Below are 25537 nucleotides of genomic sequence, written 5' to 3'. Positions count from 1 at the left end.
GTACCTGTTAACATTTTATAAATTTTGCTAGAATTTACCTACTTAAAATTCTATGTTAGATTAAGGACCTGCCCGAAACGCTGCGCGCACTAGTGGCTTTACAAGAATGTAAACACCATGATATGTACCCTCACAAACCCAATGTTCCTTCTTGTATAAATAAATATATAAATAAATAAATAAATAAATAATAAAAGTTACCCATAATTTCTCTCTCGTTTTCTTTTATACACCGTCTTAGACATGTGCTAAAATCTATTGTATATTATATTATTTATTTGCATTAAATGCAAAATCATTAATAAAATCTACATTATAATGCATTATTTATAAATAAATTATATATAACTGATTTTATATTATAAAAATATTTAAATATAAATCTTCCAATAACCCATTTGTAATTTCAAAACCTGCTTTGTATGACGTAACTGCTATATATTATGCTACCAAAGTATTTAGGGATATTTATAACGTTAAACAATCTATGAGTTAGTGAGGTATAAGTGATGGATGAGTAAGGGAGGATGAGAGTGAGGAGGGCTGGAGGGTTGGCAAAGGGTTGCCAGATTGGGCTACAAGTAGCGAATTGGGCTGCTTTTGAGAAAGTAGCTCTCAACTTTTTAATTTCGCTACTTGCGACTTTTTGAGCTAATATAAAAGCAAGTTGAATTAAATGTTAAGAAACTCAATGATAATTATTTATGCTTGTATAGTGTAATGTGTATAAATCACATTTATCTAACCCATCTTAAATGATTTAGAAAGCATGAATTTATGTTATCAAAAAGATGAAGCAGACCAGTGTAGCCTTCACACTGACTTAGAAAACTTCACTCTTGGAATGCTTAGAAGAATCGTGCATCCTCATCATGCAAAGCTTGATGTTCATGTGGACTACAATTCCATATATCTGCCCCCTGGAGAAAGTTGACTTTGGTTACGAATTTTCAACACTTCTGGCAATTAACAGACAAAATTATAACCCAGGAAAAGTTTCAAAATATTCAAGAAAGATGCCATAATTTTTGAGTGAAAGTTTGCAGTAGCTTCTTACTCGTATTCTAAGTAATTTTGAAACGTTCAAAAAGGTGAAAAATCTAGCGCTGTCCCTTATCATATGCCTTAGCCACGCATGGCCACCATTTTCAGAACCTCCATTAGTACTAGCTGACCAATGTAAGATTAGTGAAATTGAGAGTCAGTGGCGCCTACTGTTAACCGTTGACCGGTCCACCATTTGTGAGCGATAAATTCCAACATCTGGATCGTCATTTCGGACCAAGACAATAAATGTCAAGAACGTTGCTGGCGATCCCATACTGATTAACCTCGCTTAGTTTGAATTTAAAATATACAGCTTACCAATCAGTAATGCCCTTGTTGAACGGGTATTTTCGAGAGTAACATCAGTGAAAACTAAACTGAGAAATCCAATGCGACTTGAGATTTTGACATCAATCTTGAGAATCAAAACATATCTTGACGAAAACGGAACTTGTTGCTCATCAATTGAACCAACCATGTAAACGCTTAAATATGAGTCTGTAATATAGAAAAACGAGGTTGTGGTTGCAGACGAAGAAGAATTTTATAATCGTCAACTGTGATGACGTGGAAGGACTCCACACCCATTATGCTTCATACAGTAAATATTGGTAAGCTATCCATTTATCATATTTTTTAAATAAAAATATGCAGAGATAATATTAATAAAACAATTAAAATCATGTAGTGTACTCTATATATCAAAATATATTACTTTGAAACCTGTATCAGCTTCTGCCCGAAACGCTGCGCGTACTAGTGGCTTTACAAGAGTGTAAATACTGTACTATCCAATGTATTCTCACAAACCCAATGTACCTTCTTGTATATATATATAAATAAATAAATAAATAAATAAATAAATAAATCAGCCACTAAACAAAAAATTGGGCTACTCTTATTACAAATTCGCTACTTTTAGAGCGTCAGCTCGCTACTTCTAGCAACTTAGATCTGGCAACCCTGGCTCACCGTTACACCGTAGGCAAGAGGTCCACTCTGCTGCAGGTCCTCGGTGAGGTAAGTGACGCCACATTATTTATCCGCCACGATACCTCTCCCGCGCTAGTGAGGTGTTGCTAGTTAGTGCTGGGGCTAGTTAGTGGCCAGGGGCTAGTTAGTGGCCGGGGCTAGTTGAGGGAATCTGGTAATTTGAGTAGATTATAAAGGCCACATGGACGCCGCAGCCTCTGGCGTCTCTTGCTTGTATCTGGTCTATAAATGGCCTCCGGGGCTAGTGTGTGGTGGGGCTAGCTGTGGCGGCAGCGTGGTGGGGCTAGTTGTGGCGGCAGCGTGGTGGGGCTAGGTGTGGGGGGCAGCGTGGTGGGGCTAGGTGTGGGGGGCAGCGTGGTGGGGCTAGTTGTGGCGGCAGCGTGGTGGGGCTAGGTGTGGGGGGCAGCGTGGTGGGGCTAGCTGTGGGGGGCAGCGTGGTGGGGCTAGGTGTGGGGGGCAGCGTGGTGGGGCTAGCTGTGGGGGGCAGCGTGGTGGGGCTAGTTGTGGCGGCAGCGTGGTGGGGCTAGGTGTGGGGGGCAGCGTGGTGGGGCTAGCTGTGGGGGCAGCGTGGTGGGGCTAGGTGTGGGGGGCAGCGTGGTGGGGCTAGGTGTGGGCGGCAGCGTGGTGGGGCTAGTTGTGGCGGCAGCGTGGTGGGGCTAGTTGTGACGGCAGCGTGGTGGGGCTAGTTGTGGCGGCAGCGTGGTGGGGCTAGCTGTGGGGGGCAGCGTGGTGGGGCTAGTTGTGGCGGCATCGTGGTGGGGCTAGTTGTGGGGGCAGCGTGGTGGGGCTAGTTGTGGGGGGCAGCGTGGTGGGGCTAGCTGTGGGGGGCAGCGTGGTGGGGCTAGCTGTGGGGGGCAGCGTGGTGGGGCTAGCTGTGGGGAGGCAGCGTGGTGGGGCTAGCTGTGGGGGGCAGCGTGGTGGGGCTAGTTGTGGTGGGGCTAGTTGTGGTGGGGCTAGCTGTGGGGGGCAGCGTGGTGGGGCTAGTTGTGGTGGGCAGCGTGGTGGGGCTAGCTGTGGGGGGCAGCGTGGTGGGGCTAGTTGTGGTGGGGCTTGTTGTGGGGGGCAGCGTGGTGGGGCTAGTTGTGGGGGGCAGCGTGGTGGGGCTAGCTGTGGGGGGGGTTGAGCCACATGGTCGTTAGGGACAATTGCCTGGTTCATTGAAATATTATTGATGGTGGCTGGCCCACCATGCTCTAGTAATCTCTTAAGAACTGTTTATCACTGTCAAACACTGAAAGGTCTTTTAATGACCATGTTAAAACCACCACTTAGTGCCTAACCTTACTTTGCTATAAATAGTAGTTTTATCTTTTGGATGTTATTTGAATAATAGGTTTAGGCCATCATGAGGCAGTACAGGAAGTTCTGTATATACAGGTACCATGTAGTTACCTTGAAGTGTTTCTGGGGCTTGGTGTCCCCGCAGCCCGGTCGTCAACCAAGCCTCCTCAAAGGTACAGTAGATGTGGTCGAACCCTTGTTTGAATCTGACCAGATTGTCAGTTGGGTTACCCCATATGTTACATTTCCACAATTGTTGCCAAAATTAAAATCTGCGAACGCCCCCAAGAATATTATTGAAAACATCTTTATAACTTGTTAAACCAAAAATCATTGTCAGAAGAATGACAAAAACAGATCTGTGTGTGAAACCTCTTCCAGGACAATATTTAAAGTAAGACTGAAGATATTTGAAGTTGTATAAAAGTTGCATTTTCATAGTTTGTCGCTCAAAAACCACAATATTCTTCTCGGAACAATGCTTATTTTATGCAGATTCGTTTATAAATGTAAGTTTTGTGTGTACCAAGAGAAATAGAAATATAAGCTTAATTTTAAATACTTTACCATTTGCATATTTAAATTTAAAACGAATAAGTGTGATTTTATAATCGCCGAGCTCTGACCTCTCACAGATCGATCTACGGAGCAACTCTCAGAACAATGTTTAATTCACATAATTCGTTAATAAACATGTTTTGTCTCAAGATAGACATATAAGCTTCATTTTAAACACTTTACTGTAAACATTTACAGTTATATGTTTATTTAACGTATATTCGTTGATAAACAAATGTTTAATATAATGTCAAATATACAAGCTTTGTTTTAGACTAGACAATACAGACATTTAAAGCTCAAGTTGGATATATCTTCAAGCTTGTCGGTGATGGAGTACAGACGCCTACTCACTTGCCAATATATTGTGTAATAAGATAGAGGCTCATGGTATTGGGGGTGCTATATTAAACTGGATTAGGGCATGGCTATACCAAAGGAAACAGAGTTAGTATAAATGGAGTCAAGTCGGAGTGGGAAAATGTTGTAAGTGGAGTGCCTCAAGGCTCTGTCCTGGGACCTCTGTTGTTTATAATATATAAATGATTTAGATTCAGGTTTGAGTAGCAACATTTGCAAATTTGCCGATGATACGAAAATCGGTAGGGAAATTAATTCGGAGGAGGACTCGCTATCACTTCAAGTTGATCTAGATAGGGTTTTGAAATGGTCAAAGGATTGCCGATGCAGTTTAATGCTGATAAATGTAAAGTTCTGAAGTTAGGTAATGATGATAGTTACAAGATACGAGCTAGATGGTGTTGAGATTGCGAAGTCGGATTGCGAAAGGGATCTGGGAGTTATGATTAGTAAGAATTTAAAACAAAAGGATCAATGCATAAATGTTCGTAATAAGGCAAATCGGACACTTGGATTTATTAATCGCAGCGTTAGTAACAAGACACCTGGTGTGGTTCTCAAGCTATATCTTGCTCTAGTTAGGCCCCATTTAGATTTTGCAGTTCAGTTTTGGTCGCCATATTATAGAATGGATATAAATTCACTTGAAAGTGTCCAGCGTAGGATGACTAAGTTAATTCTCCAAATTAGAAATCTTTCATATGAAGAAAGATTAACAAAGCTCAAGTTGCATTCACTGGAAAGGCGAAGAGTTAGGGGTGACATGATAGAGGTTTACAAGTGGGTGAATGGACATAACAAAGGGGATATTAATAGGGTATTAAAAGTATCAACACAAGACAGAACACGAAACAATGGGTATAAATTGGATAAGTTTAGATTTAGGAAAGACTTGGGTAAATACTGGTTCAGTAACAGGGCTGTTGATTTGTGGAACCAATTGCCGTGTAACATTGTGGAGGTGGGGTCCCTCGATTGTTTCAAGCATGGGTTGGACATGTATATGAGTGGGAATGGGTGGTTATAAATAGGAGCTGCCTCGTATGGGCCAATAGGCCTTCTGCCGTTGCCTTTGTTCTTATGTTCTTATGTTAATTGACAAAAATCTATGCTAATAAAGCATAAAAGTATTATATGCCGTCCAAAAGACAGATATAATCGTTATTGTGAGTGCACCAAAGGAAATATATCTAGTTGGAGAACAATGATATATCAATTTAAAATCGAGTTTCCTATATAACTAAATTAGACAAAACGAAGTAGCAAGTGACGCCGTATGAAGTTGACGGTCCAAGCGTCAATGTTGTGGAGCGACTTACCCAAGAAATATTGTTGCCTGGAGAGTGCCTTACAAGAATGTAAAAATTCATAAATATACATACATAGATTCAAGATCAATAAATAACAGTAGCAAATTAGGCTAGTTAGTTTTAAGTGCCCAGCGCTCGTAAATCAACCCATCATCCTCATAGACGTTGGGATACCTAATTTAAAAATAATTTAGGCTAATTTGGGCTACTGATGTGTAAAGTCAATGATTTATTAACTATCCCACATATAATGTTATATATGTAAATGACAACTGCATCAAATATCTTGGTGGACCAAACCACAAACAGTAGGTCCTCTGGGGGTAATTACACAGTGCGGGCGAGGCACTGGCTAGCTACAAGCTGCAGTATCAACATTATTGTCAATGAGCACCTTGAGGTACCTACAATCCCTTCGTTGCCTTCCCTTTCGAGCGAACTGCAGGCTCTCTACAGCACTCGTCTTCCAACACAGCGAATTGGTTAAAAGTCCTTATTTCTTAGAAGTCCTTAGACTTATAACCAATTCGTTTAGGGGGCGGTAGGTGGCTTTGTCAGTCTTCTTAAGACCCGTCTTTTACAACATTCTAGGATGAAGACTTCAGAAAATTCTGAAATGTTTTTCAGAAAGATGTTTCAGAAAAGATACATTAAAGGGTTTTCAGGGAAATTATTTTAATTTTCCTTGGTTTTGATTATATTAGTGGAGTGCTGATGGTAATTACCATCTTTCATGTACATTGTGTGTGGATGTAATGGATCACAGTGCAAGGCTAACACTGGTAATGAGGCTGTGTTAATGGTGATGGATAATTGAACGATAAAGGTGTTGTAAAAGTCGTACCACTGTTGGTCTTAAATTAGTACTTAAGGGCCAGGCATTGTCATCTACCTTAATGTTTTAGTGTACAGGGCCTGTCACCATTGGCACCATTTAGTTACAGTACTAGTTTAGTTTTAGTAGTTCAATGTAAGGTTTCAATTTTAAAATGCAAGTAATATATTTGCTTCTAACAATTGGTTTCCAGCAGCATCGAGTATATGTAGTCTGTCTTGTAAGACTAAATTTGTGCCATAACTTGTATTAGCCACTTTGTCGATGTCCTTATTAAATACATACAGGCATGCTAGAGCTACAGAATTATGCCTGCAGTTTATTCCTTATAACTGCTAGTGTCCATTATTGAAACTTAGATTTGCTGGTGCCAACAGTTTGATTTTTCAACACGCGCATTTGATGTGCTTGAGTTTGATGCAGACTTGGTGGGCAATATCAACCCGTCTTCTCAAATAGTACTGTACATCACATTTTGAAGCATAAATCTTCAAAGACTAAAAACTGTTTACTAAAAATCATGGTAGCTTGCAAAATTTATGTAATGTCCAGTTTTCTGTTCATGGGTAGTTTGTTAGGTTTGGGTAATTTAGTACACCAGTTGAGTGACATTGTGAACACTTGTGAGGCCGGGCTGGATATCTAGCTTAAAATTGCCAGGATGGGGTTTAAACTACTAAGAAACCACAAGTTAAGTAGGTTTTAATATTAGTTGGCAAACACTTCGGGTACTTGTCTATAGTCCTAGAACATTGTGATGATATAACCCTTAGGACACCTAAAGATTGCCAGTAAGCAATATGTTTAGAAACTTGTAACTGATTACTATGAAAGAAATGTACTTACTCAAGGATAAAAGTACAGTAGTTTAATGTGCAATTTCCTTTACAGATAAATTGCTGAATGGGCCAATACTTCTGGCAAGAGTGGAAGACATTTAGGGAGTGGTTGATTAGTCTTGTACAATTGTAAGTACAGTACTATATTAGTTGTGTATTTAAAGGCAGAGATTGAAGGAATATTTAATATTCCTTTTAATGATCCTTATTCTGCACATTTGATGGTGCAACATAGCCTTCCTAGTTTTGTACCGCCTTTTGATAATTACTTATTTAAATGATCTTCCATAATAATTTTTGTGATGAGATCTAATCCTAGGCCTTAGGACACCTAATGATTGCCATTGGGGCAAGATGTTAAGAATTTTGATCTGATAATGGAAATACCATTTTAATATTTTTGTGGTGGTGAGGGTGGTTGATGTAATATTCTCTTTACAGAGGAAATGTTGGCAGACTTCCAGTCTGGAGTGCACATGTTGGCCGTTGTGAAAGGTTGGTGTTTGTTCTACTGTTCAGTTCTTACAGTAGAAAAAGATTTGCAGGGTGCTGATAAGCTTCACAATTTCTTAGTTTGATTGAATGTACTGTTGCAGAGGCAAGAGTATTGCATCCTGCTGACTTAAATATTTTGTAAAATTGTCATGTAGTCCATCCTCCTGTTCCAGTAGTATTTATAATACAGTAATGATGACCATCGTACAAGCATAGACATAAATGGTGATTAGAAAAGTAGAAATCGGTACTATTGGAGTTTTGACACTAAAAACGTTTTGTAACTTGTAAAGAAAACAATCCAACCTTATTAGGCCCATTACATGCCCATTACATGCTATGAGGCCTAGTATTGAACATAGGTGCTATACTAGACCTAGAAATAGCTTGCATTGTCCATAAAGTGTACGATGGTATGCCAGGGATTTGAACCTGGAATTCCAAGTGTTAAATGAACCAGACTTCTACTAGGACCCTTAATTTTTATATTCCAATTTTATTGGCTTCGTCAGGAAAAATTGCATCCCAATTCCTCCTGGGGTTCTTGTATGCTATCATGTTATCTTGAGATGATTTCGGGGCTTTAGTGTCCCCGCGGCCCGGTCCTTGACCAGGCCTCCACCCCCAGGAAGCAGCCCGTGACAGCTGACTAACACCCAGGTACCTATTTTACTGCTAGGTAACAGGGCATAGGGTGAAAGAAACTGCCCATTGTTTCTCGCCGGCGCCCGGGATCGAACCCGGGACCACAGGATCACATGTCGAGCGTGTTGTCTGTTCGGCCGATCGGCTCCCTGCTTGTTGCTTGCTGCTACCAGTGTTTGGGGGTCAGGAAAATACTGTGAAATGGTGGACATTACCTTGTAATATAAATTTTTTAACTAATCTGTAGGAAAGGGAATCATTGTGGCAAGTTTAAATGGTGATAAGGTTTGATGGGGGGTTAGTCTAGTGTTGATTATAAGAGTAAAATAATACTTGTGTAGCTTTGTCTACCTTGAAGACTTTTAATTAAATGTTGCATAGTTATATATACTTATAAATGCGTATAGTGATAATCAGTGGCAATTGTATAATGCATATATTAGCTGCAGTAAATTGTCTCGCAGCCTGTCAATGTTATCTGAAAACGGGGGCCATGTGCATTGCTTGAGTTGTCTTGACGCAATGTACATTTGTGTGCTGTAAAATTGATGCAAAACTGTTGATAATGATGATTGTCCTGTTCACATTCGCGGTTTCCAACAGATGGCTTTGGCCAATGATGGCATGTGATGTCTGATAATATAACTAAATTTTTGCTTGCCAAATTTAAAAAAAAAATTAATATATAAATTTATTTCATGTCGACTACCAAGAATGCATGGTTCGGTCATATGATGAAGGATGACCAGGGCCAGCTAAGAGTATGCAGAATGTGTGTGTGTAAGTTACACCAGAGTTTTAACCAATTTGTATTTTAGTATGAGGATTCAGCTTGCATGCTTGATCAACATGGTTGCTGTTGGCTCTTCACAAAGTTCCAATTCCAACCAGATTTAAAGTATAGTCCCTTAAATCAAAATAGATTACTCAAATATTTTACCTAAATGATGATACAAATGACACCTCTTCTGAGATCTTTGATTAACCTGTATTTGTATGCTGAATGGAAAGTAATGATTAATACTTTTAGGAATAATTTTAGGAATTTGACTAAATGTGGTTTCGTCATTTCAGGCAGTTGCGTTGGAACTGCACACCATAACAATGGTAAGTGGGTATTCCTACTGCCGTTTGTTTTATTCTAAGAGTCCATGATACAGTATTCACTTCTACCAATCTAGGTAGCCTACCAATCTTTCCTACTACCTAGGTAGAAGATGGGGTATCTTCTACACTAGGGGCCTCGTAGCCTGGTGGATAGCACGCAGGACTCGTAATTCTGTGGCGCGGGTTCGATTCCCACACGAGGCAGACACAAATAGGCTAAGTTTCGTTCACCCTGAATGCCCGTTACCTAGCAGTAAATAGGTACCTGGGTGTTAGTCAGCTGTCACGGGCTGCTTCCTGGGGGTGGAGGCCTGGTCGAGGACCGGGCCGCGGGGACACTAAAGCCCCGAAATCAACTCTTTAAGATAACCTCAAGATAACCTCTGCATTGACATCTTGTTTACTGGTGGCCAATATAGTCTTTGGGCACCATACCAGCTTATTTGTACAGGTATGGTGAATAAAACATGTAGATACTTGTATATAAGGTATATAGTGTTATAACCCCCACACAGTATTGCTGGAGGAGAAATGAGGGAGGTGTCTGGCCTTGAGGGCGGCCACCACTAATTGACTGCGAATAGTTATGTCTTTGTGCCTTTACTCAACATACAAGCTTGGATGTACAGTTATGGTGAACAAAACGTGTAAATACTTATATATAACATCTGTGTATAGTGAATAAATGCAAAAACAGTATGGTGGGAGGAGAATGGGCGAGTGAGGTGTTGAGGGAGGGAATGGCAGCAAGTGGCTGGCTGGTGTGGCGGTCACTCCTTGGTTTTTGACTCGATACCAACTTAGTGGTTTGTTAAGGTGAACAAAACATGCCGATACTTATATATAACCTGTGTATATAGTGCAATAACAGCAAAACTATTTTTATAAACATATTGATTCACTAATATGTATACCATAATTTTGAGTACAGCGATGGTTCACACATTTTATTATATAAATGTATCACAATAGACACTATTTAATAATGTTACTGCAAAAAATCAGACATTTAAATATCTTTGTGGCAACAAAGATACTATCGCCCCCGCCTGACAGCTCGGGCGGAGCAGACCTTGTCTGGCGACTGCTCTGTCAATGCCTCTTGCCACACTTCCCCACTTTATTGCGCCCAAAATGACGCCTACAATTTTTTATATTTTTTTCCGTGATCAGGGAACACAAATGAACACTTACGACACGAAAGAATTTTTTAATTTTTTGTGCCTGAGTGTTGAAGCCATTATGACCCTTAGCAGCCCAAGGGTTAATAAAGGTAATAAGTATACTTTATACTTTTTTCTTCTTCCCCCCCCCCCCAATCTTATAAGTGTTCATTTGTGTTCCTTGATCACAGGAAAATGCCACAATATGGGTGGGGAAGTCTGGCAAAGTGGAGGTGTTGACAGATTAGGCATCCAGTGGCGGTCTACTCCACTTGCGCTAACAGACAGGAGTTGCCACAAAGATATTAAATAATTGTCAATATATCTATCTATTTTTTATGACTACAGATGGTCATGCCCTCCATTTGTCGATATGTAGTTATCAAATCCTTTACGTTATGTACACATGATGATTAGTGTCTTCACATTCGCGGTTTCCAACAGATGGCCTTTGGCCAATGATGCCTTGTGATGTCTGAAAGTAAAGCTCTTTAAACTTTATATACTTTATTTAAGACTTGCTTCATATGTTATTTCTATTGCAGGGTCACCGTGTTGGAACCAAAATTGTTAATTGGTAATTATTTTTTGTTCAGTTTAGTAATTTTTTGTTAAGTTTAGTAACTGAACTTTACTGTTAAGACAATCTACCATGTCTACCAAAAGTGGTCAACATCACCACGTATACTAATGACTGTAAATTTGAACAAGAAACTTTGCTTTTAGCTCCATCTACATGACCTGCCACACGCTCATGCTGATAAAATTAAATGTTACATTTTCTTTGCCAATCTTTATGGGGGGGAAATGAATCTTGGGAAAGCTTAGTTTTTATACTTGATAAATTGAGTGCAAGGGATTCCCTTTGGTGCACTTCTCTAGGCCAATAAAAGTGTTACACGTGGTGTAGCATTTTTAAATGTTCTAGCACCAATCACCTTGTGGGAGACTGGCTTCTAATAATAGATTGTGGAAGGTATTCAAGAAATTCCATCTTTCTTGCATTTCTTCTATTTTTTTATAATATAAAGTCCTTGGCTTCCTTTGTGGTAAACACAATTTTATACAATATTGGGTGAATCTCCAACCATTTATTGATTCCTATGCTAGGTCCCATTTATGCTGTGCCAAATTTAAAGGACCTTCATTAAACTGAAATTCAATGATATATGCAACATGGTTAAGCCGGAAGTTCTCCAATTTCTTCAACTGCGCATAAAGCAAAAAAAAAAAAAAAAAAAAAAAAAAAAAAAAAAAAAATATTAGCATCAGAAGGGGGCACATTTAGAGGTATGGACAGGAAATTGGCCGAATTTAAAAGTACATGTAATGCCAAGGTTTGAGTTTTTTTACTTGTTGCTGTAAGATTGTAGTGGAGCAAATATTTGCATTGGAGAAGTTTTACCAAGATTTTTCAGTGTTGCTGTGTGCAATGATGCCATGATGTTGCTGCAGTTGCAGAAATGAATTGGGACTTTGTCTTTGCCTTCATGTTTATCAAAAACTATACTGAAATGTAGACTGGTGGTGTTGACTGATATTGGTAGCCATGAGTATATCATGATGATTAGTGTCTTCACATTCGCGGTTTCCAACAGATGGCTTCGGTCAGTGATGCCTTGTGATGTCTGATAGTAATATTTATGATGAATATTTGTTGGTTTTCAATTTTTGTTGATTATATTATTTTTTTCAGGGCATGTGGCTGGGTCGAGAAGGTTCAAGGGCATCAGTTGTGGAATGATGCTAAAGTTGTGATGATCCATAACTACCAGGTAATTTTAAGGTTGAAAACTTGTAGAGATATTTAGTGGTTGATGTTTCATATAATTTTAAAACTGATTTTTTTTTAATTGTGCATAGTTGATTTCTGCTCAATGTATCTGGAAATGTTAAAATTTTGTGAATTACTTCATTTGATGATAAAATGACACCTCTACTGAGATCTTTATGATTAACAAGTATTCGTATGCTGAATGTTGCACCAGTTTTGTCATTTTTGGTTCGTAAAATGTGACTTGACACGCACTCCTCCCTTTTCCAGATGGTGGCACGGAAGATGTTCGTGAATAGTGAGTACAGTACTATGAACCAAGTTGTGCTTAAAATGACAATTCTCTACATTTTAATATATTAATCCTCTGTGGATTGAACTTGCAAAATGTTTCAAGAGGAAAACTAATTTGTGCTATTGAGATAATAATGGAACAGAGTAAGCATTAACATGTTAGTCTTAAATTGCCCAGGCATAACAAGAATAGTCTTTGGCCAAATTTAGTAAATATGTACCATATATGGCCTAGGAATTTAGGTTTTCTCTTGGCCCCCCTTGCAAAATTAATCTAAGAATGCCATAGTCCATACTATGGACAGAACACTTGTACTAATCTTGAAGTTGCTACACAGCAGCACCAGCAATAGTGGAACCCACTGCTGTGGACTAGAGGCCGTGTTGTCAAATTGGCTGCAAGGCTGTCTGATGAAATCCAGTTTAGTGTACTTAAACTCAAACTTAATTTAGTTCTCATTGCTGATAATGATGAAATTGTAATTGTATCCTGACACCTGAAGGTTCAAGCTCAACAGGTCTGACCACTATATACACGAGCCTTGTCTCTCTTAAATGTTGATGAAGCTAAAGTTTAGATCTTTCCTCAGGTTTGGGATGTGACAAAGTGTACAGATTAAGGTGCAGAAATTTGTTTATTGGTAAGTAAATGTTTAAATTTGTATATTAGGTTGTATTAATTTGTTTATCGGTTTGTACTATGAACAGTCCGACCACACAAATGATGAATTTTTTTAAGACTGGTTACTTGTAAAAGGTGTGGATAATTTTATGCAATGATGACAAATTTTTATACTTGATCTCTGTGAGAGAAAGTCAAAAGGATTCTGAATTCTAAAGTTAAACTTCAGAAGTACTTAGTTTTCTTCAAATATGTTAACGAAGCCTTAACTTTCCAGGTGAAGTGATGTACGACACATTAACACTAGGTGAAGTGATGTCCGACACATTAACACTCAAGGTGAGCTTGTGCACAACAATATCAACTTTTGATCTGATTAAAGTGATGAATATTCTTCCATAATAATAATGTTGACTAGTGAATTCCTCATTTCTGAATTACTTTCAGCAGACTCAAATGTTTCAAACCTGGAACAAGTGTAAAGTGTGTGTTTCTTGTTCCACAGATAGGCAGTCTAGGCACTTCGCCTTCTCTTCGTCCTTATGCCGTGTTATGCAATGCGCCATGCTACGTCCCTAGTAAGTAGTGTACTGTCCGATTAGACTAGTGCTGCAAAATAAAGTTGGCTATTGCAAAGTTATGTAATCCAAGTATGATAATTAATTCTTCCTTAGATGTCTGCCACAGGAGTGAAGACAACGTGTTCTGAGACTGGTATAACTTGAATCCTGCATGTGGTAATTCTATCTAGTAGTTAACATTAGGTTTATTTGTGTGGCAAACTGGTTTATGCTTTGGCAAAAATTCCTGTTAGGAACGTAGTCGTTGGGGAGAACTGGTACAGGCACGGAGTAGAATCATGATTCTACTCCGGTGATGAGGTCTGGCGTCGCTCATTAAAATATTTGTTGAAAATTTGAATTTTATCTGATCAATCTGGGAGTGGTTTCAAAATGAGTGCCTTTAGATTGCGCACAATTTGATTCCAAAATGAAAGATGCAACACGATAATTCATGTCAGAACACGGGAAAGATGTAAATAATTTTGTGGTGATGAACGTCCAAAAGTTAAAATATTTGGTAAAATTCCATTTGTTCTATTATTATGGGACTTGTTTTAAAATATGACTATATATTTCGAACAATTTGATACAGTACTAAAATATTAGACGTGATGTCGGAACACTGGAAAGAAATAATTTTGTGGTGATGAGCATCCAACGTTAAAATATTTGTTAAAATTCCATTTATTGTTCTATTATGGGACTAGTTTTAAAATCACCTTTATATTAAGAACAATTTGATAACAAATGAAATGCATAACAATTTTTTTATCAAACTAGACTATATACATTAGTCTGCAGGTGTTCCAATTGGTGCTAGTTCACTGGTAACTTGGCCGACTTTAGGCTTTGCTGTGGGGAGTCACGCCGGGCTTTTAGACCTCATGCATATACCCCAATAGAGAATTCTATTGCAAACACAATACCAAAATGAACGATGTAGCATGAGAAATATGGTGAGAAAACTTTATAAGTAACAAGTATACACATAGTGATTTTGCACGCTCACGGGTAACTCAAATTTTAGCTTTGCTGTGGAGTCACGGTGGCCTTTTGGACCTTATATGCATATACCCCTGTAGGGAATTCTATTGCTAACACAATGATACCAAATGAACAACAGCACGAGAATTAAGGTGGGAAAACTGAAAGGAGTATACACATTTCGGAGTTGCTACACGCTTGCCCGCACCGTCGGGAGCATAAGTAAGTCTGTGGCGTGCCCGAACTGCCAACGATAGTGTTAATTAGTTGCAAATGTACCTGAACTAACAATAATAGTGGTTTCTTTCTAGAAGTTAATGGCATTTGAGTAACTTTTGTAAATATACAGGGTGTCCAACTAAGTATTGAAAGATTCGGTGTGCCATGCCTGTAAGTAAAGCTGGGTGGTGGTTCTGATACCTGTATGGATTGCATGTTTTCAGATAAGGAACATTAATGAGGTTGAGGACACGACCTGTAAAGTGGGCGGGTATGACATGGTGAGCGCTACATACAACATGGAACAAGGCTGGGCGGGAGTGACTACAAATTATTGTAAACTAAATTTAGTGTCGTGCAAAGTATTGCTGTGGGAGAATTAACATACGCTTTTGCACTTTTAATTCCAGGGTTAATGTAGGACTGATATCCAAATTGATTTGCCATGCAGTGTTAAATAACTTCTGTATTTTTTTTATTTTTTTTGAGACATATACAAGAGTTGTTAGATTCTTGTACAGCCACTAGTACGCGAAGCGTTTCGGGCAAGTCCTTAATCCTACGATCCCCTGTCGCGAAGAATTGTTTTTTCATCCCAGTACACCTTTTACTGTTGCGTTAAACAGAGGCTACAGTTAAGGATTTGCGCCTAATAAATCCTCCCCGGCCAGGATACGAACCCATGACATAGCGCTCGCGGAACGCCAGGCGAGTGTCTTGCCACTACACCACGGAGATTGTGAGATTGTATAAATGAATGAAATATGTTATATATGAAAGTTACGGTGAACACTAACTGCTGAATAAGTGGCTAAAGGAATTTTAGTTTAATCTTAATTGATTGCAATTAGTTTTAAATCCAATATTAGGTATATTGCTTTGTGGCATTATCACTTTAAGGGGACCGCGTTGTACATTTCCGGCGGGTTCTGCCCACGCGTCGTAAATAGCCCGGCGCTCTAAAAAAACATAAAATCCAATTCTTATTCGATCGACTTGCGGTTTGTATGAATGTGTTTGCCATTAAATTTCCGTTTTCTCTAATAGGCACATGGCCTATTTGAGAAAACGGCATTGGATTGTAACTTAGAGGAGAGACTATTGAGTTGGTGACACAACGAGGGTAATCGCCCACTTCACACTCTTGTGTGGGCCGCGATCATGTTTCTACATTTATATGCATATGTCTGTGTAGAGAATTTTATTGCGAGTTCAGTGATATAAAATTTAACGCTGTCGGACTAAGGTGGAGCTGACAACAAACAAAAAGAGTGTGAACATTTTGTTGCTGTTTGGGTGTACGGCGAGTGATCTACGTTTTTATTTATTTCGTGGTGGAATAGCTAATGCTTTGGTTACATTTTATACATATGATGTTGTAGAGAATTTTATTGCCAACACATTGATACCAAAATGAAATACGTAGCTCGAGAATTGGTGTCAGGAGAGGGAAAAGATTACACACTGTTTAGTGTTTACACTCGAGAAAAAAACGCCGCGCACAATGCGCTATTTTTTATCACGGGTACCGCGCACATTAAAGTATTAACACTTTCGCGCTTTATATTAGAGATAACTCGTCACTGGTTTTTCTTACGATTCCGCATAACTGCCTACTTTTCTCGTCAATCGAAAAAATATTTCTATAAATTCCATTTTTTAACCGAAATGGATGGGGATACTTTTGTTTTGTAGAGAATTTATTTGCGAATTTTTTGGTACCAGAATGAATATTATATCACATAAACTTCTAATGAGTAAAAAAAAAAATATACAAAGTATGTTTGGGGGTGTGGCGAGCGTGTGGCAGTGGGTTCCCTTTAGCCGTTGATATATCCAACACGTGGGAAATATTTGTATGTGTTATGTATATGTCTGTGTAGGGAATTTTACTGCGATCACTGTCATACAAATTATAAAATTTTTCAACAAGTATGAACATGACAAACATCAAACGAACGAAAACAATGCGTTCGTTTCTGCCGCGAACGCATACTGAGCGACGTGGTTCTATATTTGGCGCTTCTCTTACACATGCTTTGTACAAATGTTATACAGTTCATCTTATAGAAAATTTTATTGCGAACACATTGGTATAAAAAGAAATACGTACATAGAAAAGTAGGGTCAGGAAACGTATAAACTTTCCAAGCATGATTTCCCACCTGTGTTTTCGCCAGTGCGCTCGCGGCTAACTACTCTCCACTTCACACACACTTGCAGGTGGGCAATTACCTATATTAAACATTCATATGCATATGTCCGTGTAGATAATTTTATTGCGATTCCAATGATACCAAAATTAGCGATGTAGGACAACTGTAGGCTTCGCAACCATTAAGAGAGGAAACATTTTGTTGCTGTTTGGCGCTCTCGGCGAGTGATCTGCATAGTTTTTTATTTGGTGTTGATACTCCTTATGCTGTTGATACATTATGCTTGGGCGGCATTTTATAGGTATGCTCTTGTAGACAATTTCATTGCGAACACAGTGATACCAAATTTAAATACGTGCGCCTTCAATTATTGTCAGGACAGTCAAAAGAGTGTTCACTTTTTCGGTCTTACCGCGTAGGCGCGCGAAGTGCCGAAAGCATCTGGGGTATTGTTTTTTTTTGAGCGCCGAGAGCGCGAAAGTGTTAAGTGATAAGAAGGCACTTAAGGGGGCGTCGTTTCAGTTTCAGTACTGTAGCCTAAATAGTAAGGGAGATTTTTAATTATTTTTTATTTTTTTTACACATTTTCAAGTGCAAGTTTACAACCACACCTTTCATATATAATCATTCTATGATACTTCTCTGACACATTAACATATAATAAAGGATCTCTTGCAAGAGATTTTCCAAAATGTCTTTAGTTTTCCTAATACAAATAGTCCCCCCCCCAAAAATTATGCAAATATAACATGTTTATTGCTATTATAAAGTCAATAAAGAACTCGAGATAAAAACGCTTGCTTACGATTTTAGAGATGTAAAATTTACGTGTAATGTGTAAGTTTCATGTAAATTGCATAAAAAATTAGATGTTCATTTTCAAGTAACAAACATGCAAGTAAGTAAAAAAATAGTCTAAGGTGTTGCCCTCTGTGGATGAAGTTGACATCAACCAATTTCCTCCAAAATTGGCACCCTTACAGATAGGCATACATGCAGTCAGGTGTATAAGCTTCATGCAAATTGCCTTATAAACAAGAGAAAATTAAAAAAAAAAAAGTAAAATTTGCCTTTTTTTTAACAGTTTTTTAATAAAACTAATTATAATTTGTTTTTAATATATGCTATTGTGATAGCCGAGAGTCAGACATGAGTTCAGTTGACATTTTTGTTTGATAATAGTTTTTGACCATTTTTTTTAAATTTTGACTTATATAATTCAATATTTTTTTCTCCCTTTCTATTTATGCTACGATGCTGAGACTTGGACCAAATGAAACCCTTTTCATATACATAAAAAAAGTTTGCTTGAAATTGAACGAGTTTTCATTTATTGCATATTTTGGGAATAACGCCCCCTTAACACTTTCGCTCACCCCGCGCGCCACCCCTCGACAGGGCGATATGGGCCCCAGCGTGTCACGGAAGCGCGCGTTAATTCCGAAAAGTGTATACTCTCTTCAACTTTGTCACCTCAATTCTCCTTCTACGAGAATAAATTTGGTATCATTGTGTTCGCAATAAAATTCTCTACAGCACTAAATGCATATAAACTCCAAAAGCCCGGCTAATTACCCGCAGCAAACAGAGAAAGTGCGAACGAGTTACCCGGGAGCGCGCAAACGGGATAAAATGTTTTCACTATTTTCACTCTGGTCACCTCAATTTTTGTCCTAGGTCTTTCATTTTGGTCTCAATGGGTTCGTAATAAAATTCTCTAGAGGAACATTAGCATATAAAAAAAACACCTGGTCACGCTCCAACCGCCGACAAGTTGAAGACGGGCCACGCGTTAGCCGTGAGTGAGCGCTCAGAGGCCTTCCTACTACACTCCCAATTCCCACCCTTTTCAAGCCTTTCTTTCGCAATTTTCTTCCTGGAAGGGCCTTGTTCATGATTACTATCCATCGTGGAGTAAGCGTAGATAGTTTCTAAAGCCGCAGTAAGAAATATAGCCACGGAAAATAGCCGAAATGTTCACACGTTTGAGATGCGAGGGGAGACGACATTGGTCACAACAGTGGAGCAAAGACAATGGGCCCACGGCGTGTGCCAAGCCGCCTGAGGGCCACGAGGCTCAACAAAGGAAATGGGAAGACATCGGCGCACATTTTAAAACCAGTCCCCAAAAAATCGGATACAAACCTGATTTTTGGCGAATTTTTAAAGTGGATGACGCAATGCTGCGTCATCCCCGGCATTACCGCCAGTAAACGGATGACGCAATGCTGCGTCATCCCCGAGCGAAAGTGTTAACATTGTGTGAATATTGTGATGAATATATAGACAAGCATATATCTGAAATTGTGATGTTCAATATTTTCTGACTAGTGTCGCTTTGTTTAGCATTTCTCATTTTACATGGTTGATTAACATTTTTTTTAATCTTTGAGATGAGCTGCATAATAATGGCAATTGAAGAATGATACAAAATTGATAGAGTACAACAAGGCAAGTGATCTAGTGTGGTTTTATTGTAATGACATAATCCACAATGCAAGTAATTGCATTGTTGGTTTATTATAATTTAAAATTAATGTCTAATTTAAAGTAATTAAAATTAATTGATAAATTTAGCAAATGCTCGACATGGGTTTAAATTGCTCTTTGGGTTGTTTATAGTCTTGTAACTTTTAATTATAAAGTTGATTGATCAGGCCTGTTCAGTAATTCATGTAAATAAGATTACCTTAAAGGTTACCGTGGGGTGATTCCAGGCCTTAGCGACCCTGTGGCCCGGTCGTCGACCAGGCCTACTCGTTGCTGGACTGATCAACCAGGCTGTTGGACACGGCTGCTCGCAACCTGATGTATGAGTCTGGTTGAACCAGACAGCCTGGTTGATCAGGTATCCTTTGGAGGTGTTTGTCAAGTTCTCTTGAACACTGAGAGAGGTCGGCCAGTTATGCCCCTTATGTGTAGTGGAAGCGCGTTGAACAGTCTTGGGCCTCTGATGTTGATAGTTCTGAGTATCTGTTGCACCTCTGCAACAATAGGGGTATTCTGCACGTCCTGCCATGCCTTCTAGTCTCATGTGCTGTTATTTTTGTGTGCTGGTTTGGGACCAGCCCCTCTACTATTTTCCATGTGTAAATTATGTAACTCCCGCTTGCGCTCAAGACAATACAGATTTAGGCTCTTTAGTCGGTCCCAATAGTTTAAATGTTTTACTGAGTGGATTCTAGCAGTAAAGGATCTTTGCACGCTCTCCAGGTCAGCAATTTTTCCTGCTTTGAAAGGGGCTGTCATTGTGCAGCAGTACTCCACTCTAGAGGCACTAGCGTCTTGAAAAGAATCTTCATCAGTATAGCATCTCTAGTGTGAAAGGGTCTTGTTATTCAACCTGTCATATTTCTTGCAGTTGTGACAGCTACTTTATTGTGTTCTTTAAATGTAAGGTCTTCAGACATCAGTACACCCAAATCACTTAGTGCCTTTCTGTTCTATGTTATGATTTGACCGAGTTTTGTACGTGGTTTCCGCTTTTGTATTTTCATTTTTTCCGTAGCGCACAAGCTGAAACTTCGTTAAACACCATGTTATTTTCTGTAGCCCATAGAAAAACCCGATTGACATCTGATTGGAGGTTTGCCGTGTCCTCTATGTTGTCTACTCCTAAAAATCCTAGGTCATCTTCAAAGGACGATACAGTACTATAGGTTGTCCTTGTGTGTGTCCGATATGAGGATGAGAAAAATTACTTGAGCAAGCACAGTACCCTGGGGGACTGAGCTCTACTGTTGGTCCTGATTTTATTTTGTTCACTATTACACATTGTATTCTGTTAGTCTGGAAATTGTAGATCCATCTGCCTATTTTTCCGGTAATTCCTTTGAACGAATTTTGTGTGAATAACACCATGGTCCCATTTGTCGAGTGTTTTTGTGAAATCTGTGTAAATTACATCAGTGTTTTGTTCGTCTTCCATGGCATTTAATGCCATGTCATAGTGGTCCAGCAACTTTGATAGGCAAATGCGCCCTGTTCTGAACCCATGTTGTCCAGGACTAAGGAGATGCTGTATCTTGATGATTTCGGGGCTTTTTAGTGTCCCCGCGGCCCGGTCCTCGACCAGGCCTCCACCCCCAGGAAGCAGCCCGTGACAGCTGACTAACACCCAGGTACCTATTTTACTGCTAGGTAACAGGGGCATAGGGTGAAAGAAACTCTGCCCATTGTTTCTCGCCGGCGCCTGGGATCGACCACAGGATCACAAGTCCAGCGTGCTGTCCGCTCGGCCGACCGGATCCCTGTGATTCCATGTATTTTGTGATCATGGCACTTTCAAAGATTTTTGGTGTGTGATGTTAGTGCTAGTAGTCTGTAATTTTTGGCCTCTTACCTTATTTCCTCGGTTATGAATTGGTGCTATCTCTGCTGTTTTTAGGATGTCTGGGATAATACTAGTATCTAGGCTCTGTCTCCAAAGAATGTGAAGGGCCTTCAATAATGTTTTTTTTTATAGTTCTTCTGGAATATGAGAGTTCCAAGAATCAGGCCCTGTTGCAGAATGTATACAATTTATCATTACTAGTGAAAATTAGGTCCAACATGTTCTCTTTTCTAGTTGGTTATACTATTTGCTGGTTTAAGAAAAATCGGTCTCACATCTGTAGCAGGTCATTTACATGTGCCTGTTCATTTAGACTACCTCCCGGTATTCTCTGATATAACTGTTAGCCAAGTGCTTCCATTTCAGGTGCCATAAGTTAGTCCCCAAACAGGATGATGTTCAGGTCTGGATTTGTGATGTTTTCCTAGCCATGTTCTGTTTTCATTAGTTGGTCTTTAAACTGCTGTGGATTTTCCTCCGGTGCCTTATATACAAGCCAATACAAGCCAAGCCAAGACAATAACTACATTTGGGATCTCTTATTTTGATTATCAGCACTTCCACCATATCGTTTGTGGTGTTTAGCAGCTCAGTGCAGTTGAGTGTGTATTTGATGTACAGGCTGACCTACCCTGTAGCCTGTATTTCCTGTCACTTCTGGAAGATTGTACAATGAGATCCATATTTCACTATCATGGTAATCCTTTGTGTGGGTTTCAAACATTGCCTTTGCCGCGTGTAGGAGGCCTTCTATAAAATGAACTCTGATTTGTGTTTTTATACTCTGGATGTTCACAAATAAAAATGTTAAGTGTTTGTGGATGTGCTGGATGCTTTGCTTGGTGTTAAAATCACCAGGACAGGTTTTAAGCTAATAAGACACCACCAGTTAAGTAGGTTTTAATATTAGTTGGCAAGCACTTCGGGTACTTGTCTATAGTCCTAGAACATTGTGATATAACCCTTAGGACACCTAAAGATTGCCAGTAAGCAATATGTTTAGAATCTTGTAACTGATTACAATGAAAGAATTGTACATACTTAAGGATAAAAGTACAGTAGTTTAATGTGCAATTTCCTTTGCAGATAAATTGCTGAACAGACCAATACTTCTGGCAAGAGTGGAAGACGTTTAGGGGCGGTTGATTAGTCTTGTAAGTACAGTACTATACTAGTTGATTGTATACAAAAAGGCAAAGATTGAAGTGTGATATTTAATATTCCTTTAAATGATCCTCTATAATATGTTTTGTGATGAGATCTAATCCTAGGCCTTAGGACACCTAATGATTGCCAAGGGGCAATATGTTAAGAATTTTGATCTGATAAATATGTAGTCATGTATGAAAATGCAATTATTGGTGGGAGTATTTAATATATTTCCTCTTGCAGTGGAATTACTGAGTGGGTCTTCAATCATGAAGCGGAGTCCATAAAAGGGTTCACACCCAAACAAGTAATGCCTACTACAGAATGGATAGCATCTGGAATAGGTGAGTGGTCATCCTTTTTGTGCTGTAAGACTAGTTGGTAATACCATTTTAGATAGTTTTGATATAATTCTTGACTCGTGAACTGTGCATGGCATATATATACGTCTGGAGTAACATGTCCAACCGTGCGCATGGCGTATATATGCGACATAGGGTGCCGGGCACGATTCAAATGGCCTGTGGCTACACGAGATTCACATCGGCTTCCTGAGGGCTCTTGTAAACAGACAGTGTTTAAAAAAAATCGTGGGCGATATTCTCTGGTGTGAGAACCTCAGTACTGTGTGAGCAACCAAGGCTGGCGCATGCAGCATGAGCTAAGAACACTGCTGTTCAGCTTGACCACAGCATTGCTTAAAAATTTAAATAAATATGTAACTGCTATTATTTAGGGATGACAATATTACAGAAGATCCCTGACTGATAAAAATGACCAGGATTGTGATAATTAGCGCTGTGTGGGAGGAGTAATGCTGAGGGGAGGGAGATAGCGTCGTTTACTGACTGTGTGGCCACCCGTTATTGTCTGCATTCACCATGCCAGCTCAGTGGTTCTCAATGGTGAACATAAATCTAGATACTTATATATAATGTGTGTATTAGTGTAATAACAGCAAAAGTATTATGTTGGGAAGAGCAATTTGGGTGACGAAGGTGGCATCATCTGCATGACTTTTCTAGCTGTGTAGAGGGTGGCCACTATGCTCTTTGGGCACCCTACAAGCTTAGGTGTGCAGTTATGGTGAATACAACATATAGATACTTATATATAATCTGTGTATATAGTGTAATAACACAGTATTGTTGGGAGAAATTTTAGTGAGGCTGGCCTTGAACCAATGAGGGAGGCAGCCGCCAGCTGACGAATGTGTTTAGCGACATCTCCTAGTGCCTTAACTAACTATATTAGCTTAGTTCTACAGCTGTGGTGAACAAAACATGTAGATAATTATATATAACGTCTGTATATAGTGAATAAAAGCAAGAACAGTAAAGTGGGAGGAGGAATGTTGGCGAGTGAGGTGTTGAGGGAGTGACCGACTGGCTGGTGTGTGGCGGTCACTCCTCGTTGCTTTTTGACTCGTAATACTAACTTGGTGGTTAGGTTAAACGTGCAGATACTTGTGTATATAGTATAATAACAGCAAAACTTTTGTTTTATGAACATAGGTGAATTACTAATATGCACACCTTAATTTTAAGTATAGCGATGATTCACCCCTTATATTATATAAATCTATCACTACACAATATTGAATAATATTACTGCAATAAAACTAAAAAAAAATCAGACATTGAAATTGGGTAATATCTTTGTGGCAACTCCCACCTGACAGCTCGGGTGACGCTGACTGCCTCTGACGACGCTCACATTTTGCCAGGCTTCCTCAGCCTATTGTGGCCAAAATATGTCACCTACAGTATTTATTTTTATTTTTCCCATGCTCAGTGAACACACATTAACATTTTTAGAAGATGAAAAACATTTAGAATGTTTTTTTCTTGTGCACAGGGGTGTAAATCTCCTCAGAACCCTTTAGCAGCTTAAGGGTTCATCTGATTGTGTTATTAATAGCAGCAGTATTCATAATTATTTAAATGCAATATTAGTGAATAGGATACAATCTTGGGACCTTTTAAAAACCATTACACTGTATTTATCTGAATGTGCCCCCCAGAGTTAAATTTGCCTCCCTACCCTCAGTAAGTACAGAACTACAAAATATCTAAAAAAAATAGGCATATTGTGTGCAGTTGTACTTTTTAAGCTAGAAAGTATTTTATAGCACTTCGTAACTTTATTTTATATTATGATGCATAATTAGACAAATGATCACCTGAGTGTTTGTCGTCACTACCACTGATGTTTGTTGGTAGATGACACTGTTGTTAAACAACTATTGTTATGGTTTAACTAGCGTTATATATTTTACAGACTGCATATTGTTCAGTGGATGCAGCCATCACAGCCGAGGACTTCAACAGCGTTGAAAGTGGCCAGCTGCCATACTGATGAGCGGAACTTTGGTAATTATTTTATCTTGGTTCTAGTGGTAAATATAGTATTGCAATTTCCAATTTGCCTGCAGCCTTAACACGCTCGCTTTGGGCCAAGGTGTGCCTGGCATTCACGGGAGCTCACTTTAAACCACAATATAAAATGTATAAAAACAAAAACTTTTTGAACATGCTAATCCAGTGTTTGTGGAGCATGACGTGGGGCAATTCAATTTTTCTTTATTATGCACCCCATACATATTTTTTTATCCGGCTCCCATGGCCATTTTGGCCGGATTTTGGAAATTTATCCGGTCACGAATTGGCCATATAAGGGCATATTTGTGGCGTTCGAATCACGGATAATCGCGTGGTTACAGTGGTTGGTTTCTGCTCACTTAACCTGGAAATAAATTATAAAACATTGTGAAATACTTCATATGATGAAAAAAATGACACCTCTACTGA

General features: G+C 39.2%; 1 protein-coding gene across 8 annotated transcripts; it reads left to right on the top strand.

Moving 5' to 3' along the window:
* Positions 1-1975: 1975 nt before the first annotated feature.
* Positions 1976-25068, top strand: LOC138349486 (uncharacterized). 8 transcript variants are annotated; one of them, XM_069336590.1, is made up of 14 exons: positions 2039-2067; positions 7276-7352; positions 7665-7718; positions 9077-9143; positions 9438-9470; positions 11179-11210; positions 12330-12408; positions 12678-12705; positions 13292-13342; positions 13601-13662; positions 13829-13901; positions 22665-22732; positions 22971-23071; positions 25008-25068. In XM_069336590.1, exons 5-12 carry the CDS (start codon positions 9468-9470, stop codon positions 22712-22714), a joined length of 378 nt encoding a protein of 125 aa, XP_069192691.1. In that variant the 5' UTR covers positions 2039-2067; positions 7276-7352; positions 7665-7718; positions 9077-9143; positions 9438-9467; the 3' UTR covers positions 22715-22732; positions 22971-23071; positions 25008-25068. The 8 variants fall into 8 exon arrangements, with proteins under 8 accessions (XP_069192689.1, XP_045595188.2, XP_069192688.1 ...); XM_069336586.1 differs by lacking the exon at positions 2039-2067 and having other exon boundaries at positions 7273-7352; positions 9077-9145; XM_069336587.1 differs by lacking the exons at positions 9077-9143; positions 9438-9470; positions 11179-11210 and adding an exon at positions 19637-19696 and having other exon boundaries at positions 1983-2067.
* Positions 25069-25537: the final 469 nt, after the last annotated feature.

Source organism: Procambarus clarkii, chromosome 36 (assembly GCF_040958095.1).
Source record: "Procambarus clarkii isolate CNS0578487 chromosome 36, FALCON_Pclarkii_2.0, whole genome shotgun sequence".
Lineage (NCBI taxonomy): Eukaryota > Metazoa > Arthropoda > Malacostraca > Decapoda > Cambaridae > Procambarus > Procambarus clarkii.
Note: the sequence above shows the minus strand (reverse complement) of the source record. Positions and strands in the feature narration are given on the sequence as shown.

Excerpts from the sequence above, each read along its gene's own strand:
- LOC138349486 (XM_045739232.2), top strand. The coding sequence starts at position 7,288 with ATGGGCCAATACTTCTGGCAAGAGTGGAAGACATTTAGGGAGTGGTTG. Across the intron at positions 12,706-13,291 it reads ACGGAAGATGTTCGTGAATA|GTTTGGGATGTGACAAAGTG; the intron begins GTGAGTACAGTA and ends ATCTTTCCTCAG. Across the intron at positions 13,902-22,664 it reads TGCGCCATGCTACGTCCCTA|ATAAATTGCTGAACAGACCA; the intron begins GTAAGTAGTGTA and ends TTTCCTTTGCAG.